Genomic DNA, 24,741 nt, shown 5'->3' with positions numbered 1-24,741 from the left:
TCATAAGGCCTAACAAATGTTGGTATAGTTAAACATCGTTTTCAGTAAAGTGTTATCGTCAGTGCCATACGTTAACCTTTTGAGGAATATTACTTTCAGATAAAAATATTGCTGCTCAGAAGTTATTTGTTCCTGCTCCTCAAAATAAGAGAATAAATGAATCGCAGAGAAAAATAATGATCATCAGAAAAAAGTGTTTTCATGTAACATGCACCAACCCAGATTAGAGACCACCAGACAATCAAGCTGTTGAGTCAGATTAAAGTCTGACTTGAACCATGTTATTCTTTGAAGCCAAACAAAGTAAGCCCATAGTAAACAAAATAAATCCCCATGTCACACTGGATAGAAATCCCTGTCAATCTCTAGTAGCTGCAGCTCCGTCTGCCTCACTTACCAAACGTTGTGCCGGCGTCAGGCCTGGAAACAGACGACACAATGACGAAACCGAAGCCCTCGTTCTCCCCACGCTGGATCTCCACGTCGTACGGCTGTAGGGAGGCGGGCACCACCGCACTCCCGCTGCCGCCTCCGCCGCCGCTGCCTATGCCGCTGGTAGACCCGCTGCCTGAGCTGACGGTGTTGAGCGAGTTCTGGCTCCCCTGGGGGGTCCGCTTGCCCTCCGTCAGACTAGGTGCCTGGGTGCTGCTGTGGTGGGAGGAGGCTGGTGATGGAGGAACGTCACCCTCTCCTTTTGACACTGGAGAGGAGGAGGAGGAGGAGGAGGAGGAGGAGAGTGGTTAGATGAGTGTTACAGTGTATTTCTTGGCCTGCCTACACACAGAAAAGTTTTATGTAAAACTCTCATCACCTCCGTATCCAGGGGACTTGCGTCTGACTGTGAGGTTGACATGGCCCTGTTTGGCAGCCTGCTGCATCAGCTGCACCACCAGCTGGTGAGACTTGCCCACCACCGCCGTGCCGTCCACACAGATGAGCTCATCACCCGACCGCAGCCGCCCGTCTTCATCTGCAGCCCCGTACTTCACTATGTGCCCTATGTAGATCTGGAAAAGCCAAGCCCACATAATGCATGTTATCGGAGATTTTGGTTAAACAATGCTTTTGTCAAATGATCTAGCGTCATGATTATGATACTGTGGCTAAAAGCTAAAAGAGTACAATGAATCACTGCATACATTAAAAGGTATTTGTGGCTGACTTTTGGAGAAATATAGAAGGCAAGTGCAGCCTATTGCGGCCATGCAGAAGCTGGTGTGCTTTAGGCATCGTGTGGGAGTGCACACACGGCTCTGACAGAAACAAGCGCACAACTACTCTTTGGCACAAACAACAAGTACCAACTCCTGTGGGGTGGACCTGCAGCCTGCTTCCATTTTGTTTCCCTCTATTCCTCAATTGCTGCCTTCCTCCCCCCCTCTTGCTCCCTTCTTTTAAGACAAATATGGCGTGCAACCAGAAGGATTGGTGTGCACGGCCTTTGACTTTCTTAACAAGCTGTCTATAGGATCCTCCAGGGACTACAACTCCAGTTAGAGGGAGAGTGATGGTTTACAGGCTAATCCACACAGAGAAGCACGAGGAGAAGGAAAGACGGACAAGGACCAACAACACACTGTGAGCGCTGAGGAAAAGGACGGAGCGTTCAGGGAACAGCAATAGTATGAATGTGGAGGGATACTTACAGGCTCCCCGGGCTCATTTCCTCCCAGGATGCGAAAGCCGAAGCCTGTATCCTTCCGCCAAAGGAAAATGTCCTGCTCCTGGCAATCGGGCACTGAAATACACAAGAGGAACAGTGAGAGGACGACACCAAACCGCCCAAAGACCTGATTGACCGATTAGCACGCTAATCACTGATTGCTTGTTCTCTAATCAACGAGTTAACTCCAGTTTTGTCTAATTCTAATAAAACCCTGTCTAGTTGTGTTATTGCTGATCAGTACGGTGCTTTTCTATTAGCGTCAGTATAAGAGGAGGCAACGCCAGCAGCTGCTCCTTCCTCCTCCTCAGTCCTGCCTCGTTGAGCTGCTTGTTCTCTTGTGTAGACGACAAAGGAGGCTGTGGAGTCTCATGCTGTGAACATGTCATACTCGGAGACCTGCAGTCTGAAGAGTTAATCAATGTCAGTCTCCACTATTGCCCCTAATTTACCAAATTTTATATACAAGCATGAATTTTTAGAATCTTTCACCGTTTTTCATGATACACACAAACACAAAACTACCCACGAGCTTACATCTCACCATGGACAAAGCAGGCCGTGGAGGAGGACACAGGCAATTTGGTGACGGTCTGTTCAGCCCAGGGGGGGCAGTACGCACCGGAGGCACAGGCCATTTTTTTCCCTGCACTGCCTGCTGTCTACACGGCTGCCACACAAGGCCAGCAGTCGAACCCATTAGCTTCAGCTCTGCGGTTCCCTCGATAACTCACTCAGTGTGATTTAAGCTGCAGCGGCTAGACTTGTAATTAACCCTCCGCTGACCCGTGTCGATGGAGTTGTGATCAAAGTAAACTAACAGTAGGACGTTGGGCGCATCAAGCAACAGGTGACATGACACGCTGAAGGAAGCAGGATTCCCCAAAGCTCACCTCTCAGTTACACTGTCCTGCCACTGACACACGGCTCCTGCTGCACTGATGCATGGATGCACCTACTCTTGAATTCAAGAGTGTGTCCTTGTATGTGGGAGCCTGCCTGAATAGACATAAAATACAGACACAGAATCTGGGCTTCATTTCTTTGTCTCTCTCCCTATTCTGTTTCATTGTGTCTCGCCCCCCTCCCCCGATGACTTAAAAAAAAGGGCTGCAGCTCCTTCAGGGGTTATCAACCAGATATACCAATCAGCCGCAGCTTAAAGCAGCCCTCTCCGGGCCCTGTTAATATTTAATCATAAGCAGCCCTAGATTCCACAGGCAGCCATGATTATTAACCAGCACCAGCACGACTCGAATGTCGAGCTGGCAACAATCACAAGTGTGCGACGAGCTAACGCAGCAGTCCTACCGTCGACATCGCCCCTTTATAATAACAATGCAATATTTCACAACACGGAGATGTATTTCACAGCATATGCAGACCTCATCTTTAATATCACCGGCAGTACGAGTACAGGAGAGGGGAAATGTATTTCAGTCTGAAGACGGGAGTGAACCTGTTATTTCGGAGGATCCATCCTCTTTCTCAGAGATTCTTCCATTAGAAACAGAAGTGGTTTGACATCCAAACAGTGGTTTACAATGCAGAGTAATGCAAGAATAGGCCACAACAGATAAATAATATTGAGGAGTTTTATGCAGGCTTTCTGGTGTTTTTTAATCTGTTTTTCCAGTGCGAGACAATCTGTTTGGCTGCTGCTGCTGATGTAAATGTGGTCAGTTTTAAACTTCCCAGCAAAGTGGTTTGGACCAGAAGCTGTGTCTTGATTCAGGGGACACATCCTTCAACTGCATTTGAAGAGCGATTGCGTCACTGTGGCGCCACTAGACTGTGGCGTTTTGAAGGTTTCTCCAAATGCGTCCTTCCATCCCTTAGAAACGAGTGCTTTAAGGGGCGGATCCTTCTCGGACCTAATGGGTGTGTTTTGGTGAAGAACCGCTTTAATGGCCGAGGCAGGCGACGAGATGTCAGAAAAAACTTTCTTGTGGTGTACAACTGCAGCTCTGTTGCTAGGCGACAGCGGTAAGGGTGGGACAAGCTGGTGACACCGATCAAGGAAATCCTCTGTTGACAAGACCGTCTCTTTAGGGTTGGGCCTCCATGGTCTACCCAGCCCACAAAGACCCCGTCCTCTGAAGGATGCAGCCCCTGATTTCAAACACAGCTATAGAGTATAGCTGTATATAAAGATGAATGACAGCGCCCTGGGACATGGACCAGGCAAAACAAGTCAAGGTACACATTAAATACATTTTTCTCGAATATGGTTTCTTGTTTTTTTAAGTAGTTCTTATCATACTGATGTTTTTCCGGGATGTTTGGTTTTTATTAATTATTTGATGCTATAAAAACTTGGGTGAAGCGTCATGATTGACAGCTGAGACTGACTCACGATCGGTTAAGCCACGGTATCAGGACCTCGATACAACACGATCATTACTGTGCAGACTCTGTCCCCAAATGATGTCAAAAGCACATAATGGCGACACTCGTATGCTGACACACACACACACCACTCATCAGAAACATCTTGCATGTTGTCAAGGAGACTTTCCTCTTGGAGGCATCTTTTGTCACTGGATCAGTTGTGACTCAGTAAGCACACAATTGTTTAGCAAACACAAACACACACAGAGAGATGTAGCCTGTGGTGATCACACTGAATAGTGAACACCGAACTCTGGACGAATTAAGAATTCAATTTGCTGATATTCTCCAAGCAAAGCCATCAGAGATGTTTACATGTCTTCATTTCATCAAAAGAGTCTGAAGATTTAGTCAGTGGATATAATACAGTAGTTAAAAAACTGTTGTCTGTGAAAATAACCTTTCCTTGACCTCTACGTCTAATCCCAAAATCATGCAATGGACCTTTTATACAGTACAAAAAGTAAAAAAGGATGCTGTGGAACAGAATTTAAAATTCATACACAATAAATTGTGATACAGCCTCAGGTATTTGGGCGTCATTCCACAGCTGAGAGCTTCTTTTTACTTTTTTATCTTTAGCTACTCGTCTCCTGACAGAAGATCTCAGGTCACATTCACACATAAAGAAAGGTAAACTTTTTTCAACTCATCTCAGCAAAAACATAAAATAAGACTAGACTGAATTATACTCACGTCGGCTCTCGTACATGCTCCTGGACTGCGCCCAGATCTTAAAGGGGTCTGGCTTCTTTTGCAGGGTGAGGGTGCCATCTGTGGGGTCCAGAGGGGGCAGGCCTGGCAGAGGCTGGGTGGGGGCAGCAGGAGTGGGACCCACGGCCTCGCTCGGCATGGCAGAGGGTGGGTGGCTGGGGGAATCGGTGTGGGTGCTGCGATGGCTGCACACACTGTGCTGGGAGCTGCTCTGGCTGTCTTTCCTCTCTAACTGGTGCTGGGTGGACAGAAAGCAGAGAGTGAGGTGTGTGAGCGACGGGGGCAGACATGAGCAGAGGATGGAGGCAGAGGGCAGCGAGAGCGTGAGTGATAAGCGAGGTGGTGATAAGGAACGAGATAGGGGAGAAAGAGGCGAGTGAGAAAAGTGTTGATGGAGGACAAAAAGAAAGAGAAAGCGACCAAGGTCATCTTTTTTAGACATTGCAGTAGAAAATCTCTCACTATCTTTCTCTTAAACATCTGCTGGAGTGTGAAGAGAAATGATTTGGTTTCCATGGTTGCCAGACAAGGACAGTTTGAAATGTGAGGGAATTTTAATGAATAAAGATACAGCCTTCATGAATCCCATGAATCTTTGGAAACAGAATCAAGGTTGGTCTCATAGTTGAGGCTGAAAGGTGTAAAATCTGGTCTGAAATCAAAATGTAAAATCCAAACAACAGAAAAGAATCTTAGTATTACTATTAGTAAAAAGATAATTAGCTGTTTTAATTGTGAATTTAAAAAAACAAAAAGAGTTTGGCACTGAAAATATTCAGTGTTCATGACTTTAGCTCAGAATGAAAGAGCCCACTCATTCATTTCAATGATTCTGTCTCAAGCTACGAAACGCTTGATCTCTGTGAACATATTGTGAATAGGCAGAGTCTGTAGGAGAGACAGGACTTTGGGGCAAGAAGCCTTCTGTTTTCTATTTCTAGTTTGACCGATCACGCTTTGGTTGCTCACAGGTAAACAGTGTGTGTGTGGAGAGCAGAAGAAGTGGAACACATGGACCAATAAGTCTCGGCTATCTGCTTTTAAAGTTGCCTGCATTCATGTTCAGATAGCTGTTAATGGAGATTAGCCAAAATGTCGTTAAACACCTATAAAAACCTGATGGCATATGGATGAGGGCCACTTCAGGCAATGATGCGGCACTTCTCTCCTTCTTGTGGCCCGGACTAAATGAATATGAGCCTTTAGTAGCCAAAATATTCCAAAACAAATGTGGGCCTAGCACATTACAAATTTGGGCGTCCTTTGGTTGACATGGGGCCACCTTTGGTTGACATGCTGAATTGCTGTGGCTTACTTGTGGCCCGAATATAGGCCAAAACTATTTTTGCTATGTGAAAAGGTAGCGCTGCTTGTGTTTTGTGTGGAGAAACGTTTGACTCGAACTGTAAACAGGGTAGAGTGAACAGGAGACATCCGCCCTCTACACAGGAAGTCCCCAGATATCGGCCGTGCCTCGGAGGTTGTGAAAGACCCCAACCACGGATGATGTTGATGATCATTTTAAACAGGAGAGGACCGATTTTTTAAGAGGAAAGAGATTTGGACACTGGACCAGCAACAACACACAGAGGCTCAGAGGGTTCAACAATTAAAAAAAAAAATCTGGCTCAACTTGCTGCAGTGGACAATCAAACAAGTGCAGGGGCACAATGTGAAATTACTTTGTAATGAACACATGTTCAAAAATCCAAATAGCTTTGGACTAATTTGAACATAAATCCTGAAGCTAACAGGTGAATCCACAGATTTGCTATCATTTGCTTTCCCTTTGTATTTTTGCAATCTACGGTTAAGAATCAAACAAACATCCACACACTGCTTCTCGAATGCTTTGGTTTTGTGATGATCTGATCACTGGTCTCCTCCCTGATTTTTATTTATTGCTTCATTTACTGAGCTCAACGGGGAATGCAACAAGTCAAACTGGACCACAAAGAAAATTACGTCAAACACTCTGATGCGTTGATAGACTGTTAATATAACTGTGGATACAGTTTTGCTTCTAGCTTTTTACTTTGTGGCTGTTGCAACAAAAGATAAAATAATTGCTGATGTAACGATTTTCAAACTTCTTGGTTTTGTTGGTCAACTTCCTGAATCATATTTCATTGTGTGACTGGGGACTTTACCAACACACCCCCAATATTGAAGCCACTTGTGTTCTTTTAATACCAGGAGTTTTTCTTTTTTTTAATGGCTGGTTATTGTGCTGCTGGGAACTTGACGATTTTCTGTAACCTTTGTAATCTTATTGATTTTGATTATCACGTTGTTATTTGCAGATGCACTTTATAAATCCTTTCATGAAAAATGAGCCTTACTGACAAAATGTAATTACTGACAGTGAGAAAGTGCAAACAGCAACTGAATCCATCTCTGTCTGTCTTATATGAATAATAAACTAGTGCATGAAACGGCGGAGAAGTCCTGGCACCATCTTGCACTTTCTCAGTGAACGAGATGAAGGGTCAAATATTCCAGCAACACTTCTTAATGAAGATAACATCTGATCACTGGAGCCGCACTTAATGGGTTGAGACAGCACAGTCTCTCTTGTATGTGGGAGTTTACTGTGAGCATCTATTCAGATTCTGAACTGGAGGCAAAATGGTTGTTCTGGGTTGACACGAAGTCGCATGCAGCGTGACATTTCACTGACATAACACAGAGGGGGGAAAAGTGGCTTTTCCTCAGTGGAAAACTAATCCAAAGTGACAGTCAGGCAAGGCCTCTATTGGTTCCCTCCCGACCCCCTTACAGCGCCCACCCCTCCTCCATCCCCCCGTGCCATGTGACCTGAATAGGTGACACCCACAGCTCTGACTGAAATCGTTTCAAACTAATCCTAATCCTAATATCCAGCCATCTGAGGGGAGGGATTTTAATGCTGATTGAGAGACACAGGAGTTTTTTTCTTCCCACTCAAGTGTTGGGAATTGAACCCATCACTGACCTTGGGCGACTCTGTCCAGAAGGGAACGTCCTTCTGCTTTCTCACTATAACTCGCCGGCTCTCCGGGGGTGAAACGGGGTGACAGTCATTTAAAGCTGCACCTGATTCCCCTCTGAAACTGCATTGATTTTTTATCAGGTTGAGATGAGCTGTAAAAATGTGGAGGCAGTTGCTCTTTAAACTCCTGCCTTGCCCCCTGAGAGAGACCCCTGCACGGCTCACAGAGCTGTTTGTTCCTCCCCTCTCTCCCCGTCCCCTCTTATCCGTCACAACTACGAGTCACATTGCAATCTGTTGCGATATCTCCTCCAGCATTCTCCTTCTTCTTCGCTTGCAGCCCCCTCTGTCATCATCGCGCCCCTTCTCCCTGTCTCTTAGCCTCTGTGTGTTCTCTGTATCTGTGGGCTACCGTAGTGATTCACAGCTGTAAGACAAGCGGCTCCACACTGGACCTCCCCTCTCTCATCCTCATCCCTTTCTCCAACAGCTGGCCACTGTTACACTGCTCTGCCTCGGCTATGCTTAATCAGTCACAGGATGGCAGCATGGCAGGAGCGGAGGGAGGGAGAGAGAAAGAGAGAGAATGGATACGACACAAAGAGATTTCAAACACAGAGGCAGGAAAAGAAAAGGGGAATAATGAAAGAGAGAAGCATGTGGTGAAAGTTAAAGTGACAGACAGTGAAAAGAAGTAAACGAGGAATCGTGGCAGCAGAACAAAGTGGAAACGGTTTCTGAAGCTCATGGCTGCAGAGCAGTAGAGCAAGAGTTAGATATCATATCTCTCTCTTTTGTTCTTTAAATAGCGCTCGTTTAACATGCATGAACACACACACACACACACACTGAAAGACACACATTAAAGAGATGAGGCTCATAGTACTCACCACCAGCTTTGGACTCCTCTTGGCTGGCACCACTCCTGCAAAACATCGGCAGAGAGACAGAGAGAGCATTAATGACCTGCGGTGCTCCTGCCTGGTCCCCTCTGATCAAAAACTCTCCAGGACGAAGAGGATGGACCCTCAGTTTCCTGCTACAGAGCAGAAAGCAACTGGCCCTGCTGTCTCTCTCTCTCCTCCTCCTCCTCCTCTTCCTCCTCTCTGTTGCCTTCTCTCTCTGAGCAACACGCTGCACTCGGCTGCTCGCTAATCTAAGTGATCTCCTCCCCCTGTGCTCTATCCGGCTCCACTCGCCACTCTCACCCGCGCTATTAGAGGAGCGGCGACTGATCTATCTGCATTAGACGGGCTGAATGATGCTGCAGCAGCCCCCCGACTGCTGGTCCAAGCCACAGGTCCCCCCCCCCCACTCCTCCCCTCAGTCCGCTCGCCAGATGTTTCCAACAAGGCTGAATCTCAACTACTACTAACTGACAGGGAGCTCGGCTGCTTGAGCTTCATATCAAAAGAACGCCTGAGCTTGTGCCTGACTATGCACACACACTCTGAGTAACTACAGAGCTGTTTCCTCTCCTCTCCACTCCTCTGCTTTGCTCAAGGCTTACACCGAGATCTTCTCTCTCTTTTTCCCTCGTTCCCTCCCCCTCCTCTTCTTCTTCCACACGCCATCACTTGTTCTCCTTCTATCTGTCTCCATCTCCCTCTCTCTTTTTATACCAGTTAACACACTGAAGAGAGTCACCAGGAAGATCAATCTCATTTGTGCTAATGAAATATTAATACTTGGAGGCAGTCGTCAGGGGAGAGGATTCACACCAGTGTGGGGAATAATCCACGTTTCCCAACTCAACCGCCTGTTTCTCCACATCGGTCACAAATCCACTCATTGTGTTGGTTTCGCTGTCCTCAAAGATTTCTACACCGACCTACTCAAACTCGAGCTGGTTATTTACCGCACACACCGAGAGGATGCACCGCTTTCCAAGAAAATTCCCTTTCCCTTCCTGGAGCTCCTTTTCCTGCTGCTTACGACACGCAGCATATGTTGAGACAAAAAATATACAAATGAATGCACGAAGGCAGGATTAGGACAAAGTCTCGCTGTTGCCAAGGCAATCAAGTAGTTCTGTATAGAGTGGCAGCAGTCGACTTTGTTAAATATGTGGAGTGAGGAGCAGCAGCGGCAGTGGCAGCGGCGGTAAACTACAGTTACATTAATTCCCAACCTCTGATCCATTGCAGCCTCATTCTTCTTCTTTTCTGCTTTGGGGACTGAAGGAAACATTATTTCCTACCCAGCATGCACAGGGAAAACCCTACTGGGAGTATTAATGGAAGGTTCCAGCGACATTAACACATACAACAACATGCACGCATCCATCTTAGGGCTCTTTCTGCTGCATTGGCAAAAAAATCATTAAATGTTAAAATTCTCTGTTGCAGCACAGCCCCTCTCTCTATACAATTCATAATTTATCCTCTCTGCCCCCCCCCTCCGTCGCTCGCTCTCTCTCCCTCAGATTACGGGGTGTCAGCTACTGGAGCGTGTGGAATGTCTCAGCTGCACACGTGCTGATGAATGTTTTTATTTGTGTGTGTGTGTTTGTGTGTGTGTGAACCCAGGAAGGACACACATCATAAGGTGAGATGTCAATAATAGCTGTTTCCCATTACAACAGCAGGTCATGTGGCCCTGGAGCCCTAAATTACACAGTGAGGAACGCCAATAGCGACCTCTCACTTTGAAACAACCTCTGAAATATCTTCAAACTGGCAACGAGGTCAACGTAATTCCCATTAAACGGACAGAAATTGAATTAAACTATGGCCATATGGTTAATAAATTGGGGAGCGCAGAACTGAAGGGGAATTACGTTTCAGGAAATTGGTGTAGTTTGACCCCGACTCTGCATTAATCCACTCGAGATTGTGTCAGCTAGTATAGCTGATTTACATGCTGCATGGTGGGGACACAAATCTAAATTCATGATGCAGTCTTTAAATCTGCTTAGCTTGATGTATAGGTACAACTCAGCGTTAATCGAATCTGGCAGGATGTAACATTCATGAGTGGCCGAAGCTCGGCGGAAGAAATATGGGAATCGCACGTTCCTGCACACACGCAACTCTGCAGGAGCATCTATAAATGATATACAGTACATATGCATGCTATACATGTGTAATATCAACAGAGGCAGGTGTGCAAGGAGGCGAGCTTTCATTTATACACAGGAGGGGAGTTCTACACACACGGCATTTACATTATACAGCATTATACAACAGAACTACTCCATTTTAAGACTGAACTGAACACTGAGAATGCAATACTGGTTTAAAAGGCCTGATTTTGTTATTATTGAGGCAAACTTCCACCAAAACAACTACAGCTGAAGCCATTATCATTAAAATGAGAGAGGAAGTAAACAAATAGGAAGTGAAGAAAACGCTGCCACTTATCGAGCTGCATCAAATTGAAAGCACAGAGATATCAGTTTGCTAAATGTGAGAAGATCTATGAATTTTTAACCTGGGAAAAAGGTGAAAATGTCAAGAAAGGCTCGCAATGCTAAAAAAAAAATACAGAACACAATTCCTGCATCTGCCCCTGGATCCAGATGTGCACCAATATTTATGGGTTCTTGATCTTATGGAAATCCATCTGTTAGTTTTTGTGTAATTTTGCTTAGACACAAACAAGCAAACCCACTAAAAAACAAATGGACAGAACCTCCTTGGTGGACGTAATGAAAAATATGAGCACATGCCCATCACTGTTTCTGCTCGATGGTTGGGGTGATCCGATCACAAGTGGAAAATTTGTTGGACTGAACAACTACGTCAGTTCACACCTGGAATTACAATCGTCTCAACATGTGTCACTTTCCTGCTCTATAAGCAACCTAACACGTGGCTACATAGCTACGTCACTGTGTGTGTGTGTGTGTGTGTGTGTTTGCGTGTGTGTGTGTGTGTGTGTGTGTGTGTGAATGAGAGAGAGAGAGAGAAAGAGAGCAAGAGCAGGACAAGCAGGGGCCGAGTGAATCAATGGGCTTCAAGCAGCTCCTCAATGAAATATGATTTTACCCATTTGAAATTGTAAAAAAAGATATAAATCGATTTAGTGGTTGTTGATTTATTTGTGTCGGGCCGCCAGAAATAAATCTACGCCTGCAGGGGAAACACTAAGATTTGTAAAATGTCTTCATTATTAAACTACGGCAGGTCAGAGGACGTCAGCTGAGTAGGCGGTCCAGCAATCTGGCACATTTGCATTCACACAGCGGACAGAACGTGGCCACGTGCGGCAGAGACCACCTCCAACGAGCTCGGAGCGGTTGGCTCTTTAAATGTGCCGTTGGCGTTCACACCTGTACTTGAAGCTGACCGCTTGAGATCGGATCACCTGAGACTGATGTCAATGCCAGGCCGGAACAGAGCCTTTCATCCTGCAGCAGAAACACTGAAAAAAACGGTAGCTTTTCAATCTGAGTGTTGCAGCTCAGTGAATGGCCCTGTGTTCCTGTACGCCGTTAAAACTGTGGCCTTGGTGGGTCTGTGAAGAGCCCACACACGGGGACTGAATGGTCCTTCCTCCAGGTTTTCTATATATTGTCAGAGGGTGTGCAACATGAGTAATGCTCCACTTTGTCGAGCCAAACCTGTAAATATTTGCCCTTGCTCTACTTACAAGATCGTCCTATTATCTGGCTGTTCTCTCTCTCTCTCTCTTCATCTCCTCTTCCTCTCAGTGATATTCTCTCGCTCTTCCATGGCGTGTCTGTTGCCATCACATTTCATTCCTCCACCTTCATTTCCTCTATATTTTATTTCCCTCCCCTCTGTCTTTTCATTTTCTCTCCTCTTTCTCTCAGGGGACAGGAACGCTGTGCACGATTGTCATGGCAACAACGATGGGGAGACAAGATGGAGGAGTCATTGCTGGCCTGGCCTCCTTTACAGGAGCGGATACTGTGTTTGAGAACACCAGATGTTATCTTTAAAATTTTATTGGAAAATAACATTTCTTAGACTAGAGAGATGAGGTAATACGCTATTTTTTAACACATGCATATTCACACATGCAAATACCTTAGAGTGCAGGTGCTCTGCAAACCGAAACCCTTTTCTTTGTCACTTCACAGTTCTCTAGCAGCTACTTCTTTCATTACCACAACGACCTACTCTACATCTCCTTTATTTCTGTTGCACAAATTACACGTTGCTATTCCCCCCACTTTTAGCTTTTAAATGACCACACAATTGAAACTAGAGAGCTCATTTGTTAGGCAATCAAAGAGCCACAAATGTGGGTGTGTTGCTTTGAGATTCTTTGGCTATTGCAGAGAGCATTAAGGTAACTGCAAAATGCACCACAGACCTCTAAAAACTCCATCCATCCATTATCTATACTGCTTATCTGGGTTGTGGGAGTCCCGCAACAGAGGACAGCTGACATTGGACCCTGTCCCCAGTGCATCACAGGGCCAACGTGTAGAAACAAACCCCAATCGGAATGTCTTTGCACTGTGGGAGGAAGCCAGAGTACCCGGGAGAACATGTAAACTCCACACAGAGAGAAATAGGAACCTTCTTGTTGTGAGGCGACCTCTGTGACTTCTGAAAATGACCTGTGCTATTCAGTAAAATCGATGCCTTTTTTACATCAAAATTAGCAGGTGTAACGTGCGGTTACTTAAACGCACGTGAACCAGCTAAAAAAGGCGATTGACTCCTTTCCCAGAGGAGTTTGCCTTTCTGTCTTTCCCTCCTGGTTTGCCATGTTTGATGTTACAAATGCACCGAATATCATGTTTCCATCGGTGCCAATCAGGACCGGAGCCGATAAAACCTGCGTCTCCTGCGGAGTCATTTGACCCGGGACTGAAACGTATCCATTCCCATTGCAGACAAAAGCCAGATGTTAGTGGGTGTTAGTGAGCTTTTTGACAAGTGGAAAAGGGGCTTAAGAGATAATGGAACGGGCGTAGTTTTGCAAATGTTTTTCTCACTTTGTCAAGATAACACAGCAATCTGAATCACTTCATCACTAAAACAACAGGAATTACACACAGTATTAAAACTGCTCACTGGTTATAAGTTTGTGGCAGAGCGTTGTATCTGTAATCTTAACACAGATCATTTGGCATGAATTCAACTTCTGTGACACAACTCAGTTAACTTCACACAGTCACACAGAAAACTTAAAAGTAAAAAATGACTGCAGTAAATGATGGTGATGCTGTTTGTTTAACCTTGGTCTTTGTGCTCTCTCATAATAAGTGACTGTGCTGACTTTGAGTCAGTCGGCGCAGATTGATGAGTCACAGATGAGCAGATTAAAGCATCTTCTCATCCTGCAGAAGTCCACCTTGTTCCTCCTCCTCCTCCTCTCATCCTACGATACTCATCTAAACCAATCCTCTCACATGCTCCCCTCGCTGAACTTCCTGTGCTGTTGAGCAAATCTCACACTCTTTTTCTCTAATCCGCCACTTTCTCAAAACATGATCCCCGGTGCTCCTATTTCTCATCCTCCACACTCTCCTTATCTGCCTTTCCTCTTTGCTCCTATAATCGTTGTTTGTGAATGACTGTGCCCAATAGCTGCTAGCGATCACTGCAAAGGTCACTGCATCATTCTGAGACAGAAAGCAGCAAAGCAAAGCACAAATTCTAAAGATTCTAAAACTTTTATTATCAAGTACAGCTGTAGCCAATGATGATGATGTTAAGGATTCATCCATCCATCCATCCATCTAATGCAAACTCCACACAGAGAGACCCCGGCTGGAGTGGGATTCGAACCGGCAACCTTCTTTCTGTGAGGTAACAGTGCTAATCACTGTGCATTCGAAATCAAATGTCAGAAAAGCCGCATCACAGTTTGCCAGAGGCCTAGTTGAGGTTTTTTTAAATTAACTTGTTTTGTCTGACGTACAATCCAAAACAAAAAAAAACTCATCTGATTCCACTGACAAAATTCTTACTTGGGTACAGCTGTAATCTTCATTCATAGACCAGCGACACATAAAGTGTGGAATCAGAGTGCGTCTCTCCGTTCAGCTTAAAGCTCGACTGGGTAGACTTTAAATATCTGATTAAAGATGGTGGGTCAAGTTGTCAAGCTGCGTATTTTAAAAGAATCTTGTCACTGGCAGGTTATTCTACCTCCGACCCCTCTCGTGTCTTATTTGAAGAATATCAGCTTCATCAAGCAGAAGAGTCCCACAGGCTCCACTGAACAGACTGAACAGACAGAACAGACAGAACAGACAGAACAGACTGAACAGACGTCATTTGTTCCTCAATCTGTCAAACTATTAATCAAAGTTAGATCTCTAAGTAGCCTCAGTTTCCCTGATTGGACCGAGAAGCAAATGTCACAGAAAGTGACAATATCGATTGCACAGCAGCCCCTTATTCATAATGTGTGATGCAACAAGTGTGTGTGTATATGTATTTGTTGTGTGGTTATATTTGTAGTTTTTGTTGTCATTTATTTATCCAAGGCAAATTTCTTATAATAGAAAAAAACTGTATTTATGTAGCACTTTTCAAAAACAAGTTTACAAAGTGCTTAACAAACATAGAAACTGAGAACTTATATAAGATCTTATCCTACATGTCTGAGGTGGGTGTCAAACCTCTGCCGCCAACGATAGCTGATGTCGAATGCTTGTTCAGACTCAAGTCAGTCATGGGACCTTTGTTGAAATGAATATTAACCCGCTGGCTGCCTGTGTGTGAGTGTGTGTGTAGTTTCTGTCCCTCATCACATGACCACTCCTTAATGACTGGTATCAAAGTAAACGCTGCAGTCCGTCGCTGTGTCTGCCCCCGTGACTTCCTGTAGTCTCCTCTCCTCTCATCCTCTCCTTTATTTCTTCTCTGCCCTGCTCTTGCTTTCTTTGTAATCTTCCTCTACCTCCAGGCTCTGGTAGCAGATATACCACTCTTCATCTCATCACACACACACACACACACACACACACACTCTTACACAGAGGCACCATAATGATGCTGACATTTAACACAATACAGCAGCGTTACTCCAGCAGCAGTGCACAAGGTCAACTCATTAGAGGGCATAATTGATGTGGGGTTGCATATTCCAACCTGCCACTAACAGAGCTGTGGGTCAGCCAGCGTGGCCAGCAGTTTAACAACGAGAAGGACCGAGCACAAATGAGAAACGTAGAATGTCATTCAGCGTCGACACGGACACTCTGCACTCAGGAAAAAAAACAATTTGTCTGTTTTGACATTTCAAAACTGAGAAAAACATTTATCTCTGGGTCACTCCAGGCCAACGATGTAGGAGCATGAACCGTGTAGAAGTGAGAGGGATGAGAATCCAGGCAATAAATAGCAGCGTTTAATAATGTGTGGCTACAATAGCACATCAGAATATAAGCCAACTGAATACTCAGTATTCTGAACAAAACCAGAACACTCTACTCTTTCTGTTTTCATATTCACAGGCTCTAATGTCCTCTCACTTATTTATTCCAAAGAAAAATAAAACACATCTTGCAGAGATAATGAACAGCCACAACCTTCCCGATACCTAAATTATCATACAGGCTACAAAGGACAATAGCAAACATACATACTGACAGCGTCTCTGGGATCTAATTGAGCAGCATCTGCATTCAGAACGTATACAAGTCCCTGACCTAATGTGCTCCTCCTCCCTTCCTCTCTCATTCATCCTTCTGGCCTCTTTACGCAGCCTCCCACTCCCTCCCACACACACCCTCTGGCAGACTAACGAACGCAGATCATCGTTCCTGTACCTCTCCTCGTTTCATCCCATCCAGTCAGAGTAGTTTCAACCTGCTTCCCACCCTTTGCCTCACTTTTCTCTGCTGCTCTCACATTCTGTCACTCTACCTGTGCCAGCTGTTACAGCTGAGCTGTTGTCTCTACATTCTTTTGTGCACTTAATCCCTTGTACATATCTGATGCGACACGTACCTCTTTGCACCAGCATGGTGACCTCGCTCCCTCTGGGACATTTGCTCAGCAGGTCCACCACCTGGTTGTGGCTCATATTTTGGACATTCCTCTTGTTGACCTCCATCAGAATGTCCGCCTCCTTAAGGCCACGGCAGCGCGGATAGTCCACTATCTGCTTGACCCTCTGCCCTCCGCCCGTCAGACTGTCTGCAATGGTGAAGCCAAATCCTTTGTCTCCCTTTTCCATATGGATGGTGATCAGCTCTGGCTGGGTGGCTATGGACGATGCCAGGTTGACCACATCGCTAGAGTAACCGTGTGAACCGTTAGACGCTGCATCAGCCGAGGGGCTGTGCGACCGCAACTCCCTCATGCAGTTATCGGGTCCAACCAGGTTGGAAGGCGAGTCAAACGCCTCCTGTCCGTTGACGATGATAGGCTCCTTGTCCAAGATTGCCACTGAGGTCACCAGGCTGGTGTTGGGGTCATCGGGGTCAAAGGGCAGCGGGTAGCCACGGCATAAGGCCAGGTCCACCATGGAGCCGATAGGGATGGATTGGAAGATCTTCACCACCTGAGCGTGGGTGTAGCCCAGCACGATGGTGTCATTCACACTGACAATCACATCACCTGCACCAGGGAAAGTGATCCGTTAGTACTGCAGTGATTTATAGTTCATCTCTATTAAAAGTAGTTTTATCTTTGTCTATTCGGTAAAAGTTATGTTACACTGTTGGTGTTATTTGTCGTCACCGATGTGCACTGGTGAAGTTTCATAGAAAATGGATGTAATGTGTCCTCAGAACACCACAGTGTATGTTGTTGATATGAAAACAGTGCCCCCTGTGGACGGTGGTTATGTACCGCACCTGTCTCCATCTTGCCATCCACAGCAGCAGGCCCGTCCAGCACCAAACTTTTGATCTGTAGAAACTCGTCTGGCTCGTCACCTCCGACCACAGTGAAGCCGAAGCCGCGGCGACTCTTCTTCAGCTTCGTGTTGATGAAGATTCCTTTCAGCTCAGCTGGGTTTCTTGTGAAGAAAGGTTTCCCTCCTGCAGAAATTAATATTGTGCTTGTTTCTGTCTTATATACAAGACATTCAAAGTGTCTGAATAATGTGAAAACTCATTCCTCAAATGTTGGTCACAGCATCACTTACACTGGCTGTCAAACCGTTGATTGATTAGTTATTAGAAGTGTTTATGGAGGCAAAGGCAGCTTGAACAGTTTGACATGTGTCCAACAACACACTTCATCTGCATGCACTTACTTTCTCATATAGTTATTCTTAAAAACATCGGTGTCCTATTCACACGTTAACATAAAAAACTGTAAATATACAAGAAAATATACCATGAGTATTTCTATCCAAAGTAGATGTAGTAAACATAAACATTATTCATCTGACATATGTGGAGCCACCGTTGGAAGCACATGATAGATAAATCAGGCAGATGTGGTGAGGTGTGTTTGTGTATATAGACATAATCTATTTATAAGTGTAAACATTTACGTTTGGATCCTGAAGGGCCGGGAGGTAGAGTTGGTGGGACCTGTGGGTCCCTGTAGGTCTCCAGGTGGTTTGGAGCGTAGTTTGCCAAAGGAACCGCTGCTGAGTGTTCCTCAATCCACTCTGTACACACACACACACACACACACATTTACACATTAATCCACACACACTCAACACAAACTTGTAATTACATGCCACACAAATGCACACACATAGACACTTAACAGCAACACGTGTACATACACAGAGCTTGGAGCAAACATTGTTAATACTCGCTCAGTCATTTACATCAGTTTCTCATCGTGTTTTTGTTGAATGTGCGGTACTTGTATTGTACTAGTATTGTACTAGTATTGTACTTATACTATTGTGCGTGTACTGCAGAAATTGCACACAGGGTTTGTACTATTGATAAAACAACATGCAAAAGGTTCATATAAATGGATTTTGGCACTTTTTATATTGTTTGTCTGCTTGAATTTGGGATTTTTTAAGCTTTGGAACTACACTTCCCATGCAGGCGATGTAAACTAGAGTGCAGCTCTGTCTGCAATTTTCTATCCGAGCCTGAGAGAAAATTAGCAGAGCCCGATAAAAGCCTGATGTTTTCCCTGATTACAGGTATGTGCAGCATAAAAAGTAGCCCAACCAACGTGACCCGAATCTTTTCAAAATATTTTTGATAATGTTGCCATGGCTACATCTGGAGCCTGGTTTCTCTAGACTGTATGTCTTTACGTTTAGGGATTCAGGGGACATTAATGGAAAGTATACTGACTCAGAAATTAACAGTTCCTGTTTTGTACCCATTTATCTACTAACATTCATTACGAGATTTCTTTTACGCCTAAAAATCACTAATAAGTGATTATTGCCAGACGAGTTCTGGAAGTACAAGAGCCAGGTCTTCTTCAGTGATATCTGAGTAGATATATTAATTCATCCACAGTGGAGATTAGAGATATCCTATGAGACTTCAGTCAAACGTCAAATGTTTTAAAGTAACTTACTGTAGTTGCCTCCATCAGCTGTGTGTCACAGCCGATGCTGCAGCTCCAACTGCTGATCAATACGGTCACAACAACGCCTGGCAAATCTACAATAACTCAGCTGTTCTCCAGAGGACCAGCATGCAACTGTTCCTTTCACCTTACGCACTCCTTATATTCCTTATATCTCTCACTCATTCCCTGCAACTATCCAAGCCTCAGAGGTGCAAAACATCTGGATATCTCAGTAGAAATCTCGTATATTTTCATGTTAAAGCAAATTAAATGATCACATACAGAATGATAAATAGCATTTATGGTTTTAAATCATGTAAAAAAAATCTAAACACCAAAGACGACACCAGGGCTTGGGCCAGCTCTATCTTGTTCGAAAAATAGTTTGCATTAGAATTCAAATTTGACTCTAACAGTGTTGAAGTCAACAAAGAGAAAAACAACAGCCGGGCCCAATCCCTGGAGAGCACTGGACGAACTAGAAGGACATGACACTCACAGACATGAAGAAAGAAAGAAATGGTGCCGTGCCAGGGCAGGAAACGAACCTCGAATATACCGCTCACCTTCTGGAGGCTGCGGCTGCGGCTGCGGCTGCTGCGGCTGCTGCTGCTCAAGGATTTTCCGACGCCGCGCCTCCACTACTGGGTTCTCATACTGTGTCTTCCTGTTTATGTGACTGAGACAGACAGAGGGAAGGAAAACAAGGTGATAGGGGAAAATAAATGTTTAGTCTTTGCAGTAAAAACGAGCAAATGTTGTCTAAAGACAGACGGAAGATTTGTGAGACGCTCTTTAAGTTGGAGACACTTACTCTACATAATACACTCCGTACACTGGGTCGTCTATTCTCTCCCATCCTGGGGGCAGCTCTGAAATAAAGAAGGTAGTTCATTGGTTTATTGGCAGAGTTCAGTGGGTTAGTGTGGTTAGCTTGACTCCACAGAACTATCAGTACAGCAAATATAGTTGTAGTTCTATACTTAGAGTACACCCAGTAAGATAAATGGTATAATGTCACATTTTCTCTTATCTAATGGACTTTATTGTAGCGATAGAGGTTTCACATTAATGATTTTTACTGTTGTTTGCATATTGCTGTTTTGAGTTCTATCAATCAGCAGAATTTTCTGAACAGATTTCCATAAGATTTGGAGAAAGGATGTGAGATGGGCGAAGAAACATCCCATAAAATCTTGGCATGGATTAGAATAAAGGAGCCTCTTCCCAGAATTTTTTATCACCTTCTTTAACATTTTTCTTTTGGTATTATCACTAATGTGCCAGGGAATAATTCATAGACTGGATTTTCTTTTTTAATCTGATACCTTTAGAGAACTGATTTCTATGATTCAATTTAAGGGACTGTTGGGCCTTGGTGGGCGTATGTGCTCTACTAAGTGCCGTTGTAGTTTTAGCTGTTTTGGTTTTAGGATTTGCCAGACTGGTAAAGGCTTCCTTTAAAACGTCTGCATATTACAGCACTAAAAAATATTTCAAGCCCAAATCTGTTTTTACTTCTGTTTAACCCAAATGCACACATTTACAAATCTAGTCAATAAGTCACAGATAACAGACAACACACGCCTGGTGTGGGAACTTAAAAACTGAAGTGTTAACATCTGGATTTGTCTGCACATTGTAATTCTTTTCCTAAATATTACTATAATGTTATTCACACACACACACACACGCACACACACTCTAACAACTGGGAATTGATGGACAAATTAGGCCTATTAAACTGACACATTCCCATTTAGACATTGGCATCTCCGATCCCCACCCGACTATTTGATTTCGGACAAAGACATTACATTCTCGTGTTACTGTGGGCACCTCCCAAGTCCAGTAAACACTATCACGCAAGACTGGATTTCACAATCAATAATCAGAGTGTCTGCATCTGAGCAGCCAGCAATAATAACGGCTCACAGCCAGACATCCAAGACCTTGTTCAAGTCTGAGCGCTCATTCCATTACGGGGGTTGTTTGTTCTACCTGCATATGGGACGAAAAATCTACAGCAGAGCCATTTGCCAGTCTGTGAAGCAACATCCAAGTTATCTATCAGCCTAAGTCCTCAGCATAAAATGTTCCAGATGTGTTTTTTGTGAATTGTAGACAGTAACTCCCGCTAGTCACGCTATGACCATTGAGTCGGATATTGTTTTTGTTACATCAAAAGGAAATGAAATTATCCCCAAATCCCCAAAGGCTCAACCTTTGGTATGGATGTTAGAGTTTAAGGCAGCGCTTTGATCAACAACATACAACCAGACCACATACAGAATATCCCACAGTAATACATGTGAGCCATTAATGCTGCGAGGCTCCAGCACGAGCTGAAATTCTAGAGGGAGACATTTGGTGAGCAGAGTAAGACGTGATGAAGCCCACTGCCAAAAGACATTATAATCACTTATGACACGACAAAGACATAATTTATGTTGGTCAGTTTTCCCTCAGATGGTTTTCATTACCATCTCCAGACACAAACCATTAAATCCAATTCAAATCTTTCATGTTTTGAAGTTTGAAGAGTTTTCAGTGCGAGCCTAAAATCTTTCTTCTTTTGTTTTTACGAAACATGCATAGTTCTACTGTGATCTTCTTCAGAAGTTGTTGCTATGGAAGCATACCAACAACTGTCAATATGCATCACTGCTTTCTGCAGATGTCATAAACATTGATCATGTCACCGCTTGTGGCATCCAGAATGTGAACTAGTACATCACACAATACAAAAACTGCTTGCATCATTCCTTCCATCTTTCCATTATCTATCCTGCCTATACCTTTGAGGCTCGAAGTTGGAGCCCATCCCAGCTGACACTGGGCGAGAGGCAGGACACACCCTGGACACTTTGCCAGCCCACCACAGGGCCAACATACTGTAGAGAGACAAACAACCAATCAGCAACACCTACGGTCACTTTAAAGTCTTTAAAACTAACTTAATCCCGGCCCGCATGTCTTTGGTCTGTGGGAGAAGGGTGGAGTACCCAGAGAAGACCAAGCAAACATGGGGAGAACATGCAAACTCCACGCACAGAAGGCCCTGGCTGACCTGGGAACCCTGTGCTGTTGCAGTGAGGCAGAAGTGCTAACCACTGCGCTGCCCGTCTCTCCTTCCTCCTAACGAAATCAAACATCTTTCTACCGCAGCCCACTGACGGAATCGAACAGCACGATCAAAAGAACTCTTACTGAAGCTGTTAACTAAGAAATCACTGAAGAATCCTCCTTGTTTGAGGCACATTTAAAAGAATCTTACCTAAATCACCCTCCAGGTCCTCCGTATGTATCCCTTCTTCTCCAAGGTGAAAGCAAAGATGAAACAGAATGAAGAGTGGAAAGGGGATGGATAGCAGAGGAGAGAGGTGGTTCGGGGGATGGAGGAATTTAGAGCAAATAAAGGATGAAGTGACAGGGCAGAGAAAAGGGAGGGAAACAGAAACCCCTTAGTTTCAGAACTGATATCAAGACGAAACATCTAAAAAACAACACTTTGAGCTACGAAGAGAGGTGCAGTGTGCTGCCTAAAAATTCACCACTTGATGGTGCAATTTTTCAATTTGTGCTCAGAAATCAGAAGTTGTGAACTGTCATTTGTAAATTCTCAAGCATGCCTGAATTATTTGAGAGTGGAGTCGTTTTTCCGACGGTGGTTTTAAGGGTTTTGAAGGCAAAAGTAGGACACGCAGCAAATCAATAAATCACACAATAAAAACCAAACCCAAACTGTGATATAACCTCTTTTAAATTCACTGTTGGGGAAATAGTAAATGTGTCACCACTTAATACACATGAAGAGCGTGTCTGACACCTCAAACACCACCTGCTGATTCCTGAACCACTACACAGACGTGTGAATGTACACTTTTATTGTGTAAATGACGAGTAGCAGCTTACCATCGTCATCACACTCTTCCAGAGGCCTGGAGGCTTTGTCTCTACACCGAGGATCCAGCCACGACGTCGTCTTTGTGTTGTGGCTGAGACAAAACAAACAACACAACAGAACAATTCAACACGGGGGCCGCCAACCAGACGTATAAAAGCAATGCAGTGAACCACGTATGCATAAATAAGAATTAGAAAGTAAACTGCGTCAGCAAGTTTACAGAGGACAGAGGGCATCTGCTGCAGAGAGGAAAATTAGGATAACAGAGCGACACAGGCAGGATATCAGCAATAAACATCTATTGTTACACAAGAACATACTGTAATTCAGTGATAGCAGAAATGAACATACAAGCTCTGAAAATACACAGCCATGTCCGGTTGGTGTGTCTTTGCCGTGCTGCAGAGAGGACAGAGAGGTGGAGGTAGTCAGGTGATCAGGATGTGATCTCCTTTAGAGATCGGGACATGCAGGGATTAACAGGAAAGCAGTGCGACCCAGGGGGTTGGGCAGGTTGGCTTGGGGAGGCCTAAAAACCAAATCATGGGGGGGAAGACAAGCCACTGGACGAACAAAAGGGATAATAGTGCAGGTAAAATACAGAAAACACCAACTATGGTATGAGCTGTGGTGAGAAATGCTTACACGGGCAGTGCTAGGAGTTTGTGTGTTGAATATTGCAGGTTGTCGATACATACTCTATGAAGTAAAGCTCTCCGTTCTCGGTGTAGGCCATCTCCCAGTTCTCAGGCAGCGGCCCCAGCGGTTCTTCTGGAGAGACCTGCGGCTCTGCGAGGGTCTGCTGCCCGCTGTCTGCGGTGGAGGTGGCCGCATTGTTCAAACCACAGGATGGAGCATTGTCACGTGCGGGGTACGGCCGGAGGATGCCGCCGCGGCTCTCGTCCTGATCGTTAGGGTTACCTGTGCACAACAAAGGAGAGGGGAAGAGACTACGCACTAAGGATCCTGGGTAACACAACAACACGACACGGAGAAACAACAACAGAAAAACACAGTTTATGTCTTGTTCATGCAAGAAAAGAATGAAAAGAGCAGACATGCAACTTTAACAACAGCAGACTCACAGCACTTCCCCTTCCCCCTATTCCTGCATTTTACCCCCGCCCATATTTAGTGTACTGAAAGGGCCCCAGGAAAATGCTAATTCTATCAGCCAGAGTCTTTCCCAAACTCTTTTTGACCCCCACCCTGTTTTACCTCTCCACCCATAAGCCCCTCTCTTGTAAAGCTTGCAGTCCCAACCCCCCACTCCCACTTGCTCCCCGACTCTGGCCCAGTGTCCTCCACCACTTCCGTGGGCCTTTCAGGCTTGATCAAATGCTAATTCAACACTCTGGCAGCCTGGCAGAGGGACACAGAGAGGGCATAGATTCACAGCAGAAAGAAGAAAAAACACACCACCTATCACGCACAAAACAGGAGAGAGCTCAAAGGAGAGAGGAAAAGACGTGACAGACAGGTCGCCTATTTTCGTATCTTATATTTTAGAAATCATATTTGCAGACGGCAATTCTGTTACAATGTGTTGAGAAGATCTTGGAATATGACCCGAGGCAGAAATATCAAAACTCAACAAACATGAACATGTGCAAGGGGGGGTTTGATAAACTAAATAAGAAAAGAGAAAGAGAAAGAGAAAGAAAAACATGTAGGTGTGGAGACAGACAGGAGAGAGGAGTTGAATGGTTGT

The 24,741-nt window shown here is 44.7% G+C and overlaps 1 protein-coding gene across 15 annotated transcripts in view; it reads right to left on the bottom strand.

Annotated features, from left to right (window-relative positions):
- Window positions 1-24,741, bottom strand: part of LOC117764102 (membrane-associated guanylate kinase, WW and PDZ domain-containing protein 1-like) — a 93,495-nt gene that overhangs the window by 12,258 nt on the left and 56,496 nt on the right. For 4 of the 15 annotated variants that reach the window (XM_034589603.1, XM_034589590.1, XM_034589604.1 and 1 more), the window contains 14 exons: window positions 23,729-23,996; window positions 23,382-23,429; window positions 23,039-23,121; window positions 22,401-22,439; window positions 19,938-19,995; window positions 19,672-19,802; window positions 18,120-18,239; window positions 17,473-17,658; window positions 16,622-17,233; window positions 8,630-8,664; window positions 4,751-5,006; window positions 1,647-1,738; window positions 812-1,007; window positions 398-700 (listed from right to left, as the gene is read on the bottom strand). In XM_034589603.1, the coding sequence (XP_034445494.1) occupies window positions 398-700; window positions 812-1,007; window positions 1,647-1,738; window positions 4,751-5,006; window positions 8,630-8,664; window positions 16,622-17,233; window positions 17,473-17,658; window positions 18,120-18,239; window positions 19,672-19,802; window positions 19,938-19,995; window positions 22,401-22,439; window positions 23,039-23,121; window positions 23,382-23,429; window positions 23,729-23,996 (2,427 nt within the window). The remainder of the gene's footprint in view (window positions 1-397; window positions 701-811; window positions 1,008-1,646; window positions 1,739-4,750; window positions 5,007-8,629; window positions 8,665-16,621; window positions 17,234-17,472; window positions 17,659-18,119; window positions 18,240-19,671; window positions 19,803-19,937; window positions 19,996-22,400; window positions 22,440-23,038; window positions 23,122-23,381; window positions 23,430-23,728; window positions 23,997-24,741) is intronic. The other 11 variants (XM_034589605.1, XM_034589596.1, XM_034589592.1 and 8 more) reach the window with 10 other exon arrangements.

The sequence above is a fragment of the Hippoglossus hippoglossus genome, chromosome 7, assembly GCF_009819705.1.
Source record: "Hippoglossus hippoglossus isolate fHipHip1 chromosome 7, fHipHip1.pri, whole genome shotgun sequence".
NCBI lineage: Eukaryota > Metazoa > Chordata > Actinopteri > Pleuronectiformes > Pleuronectidae > Hippoglossus > Hippoglossus hippoglossus.
Note: the sequence above shows the minus strand (reverse complement) of the source record. Positions and strands in the feature narration are given on the sequence as shown.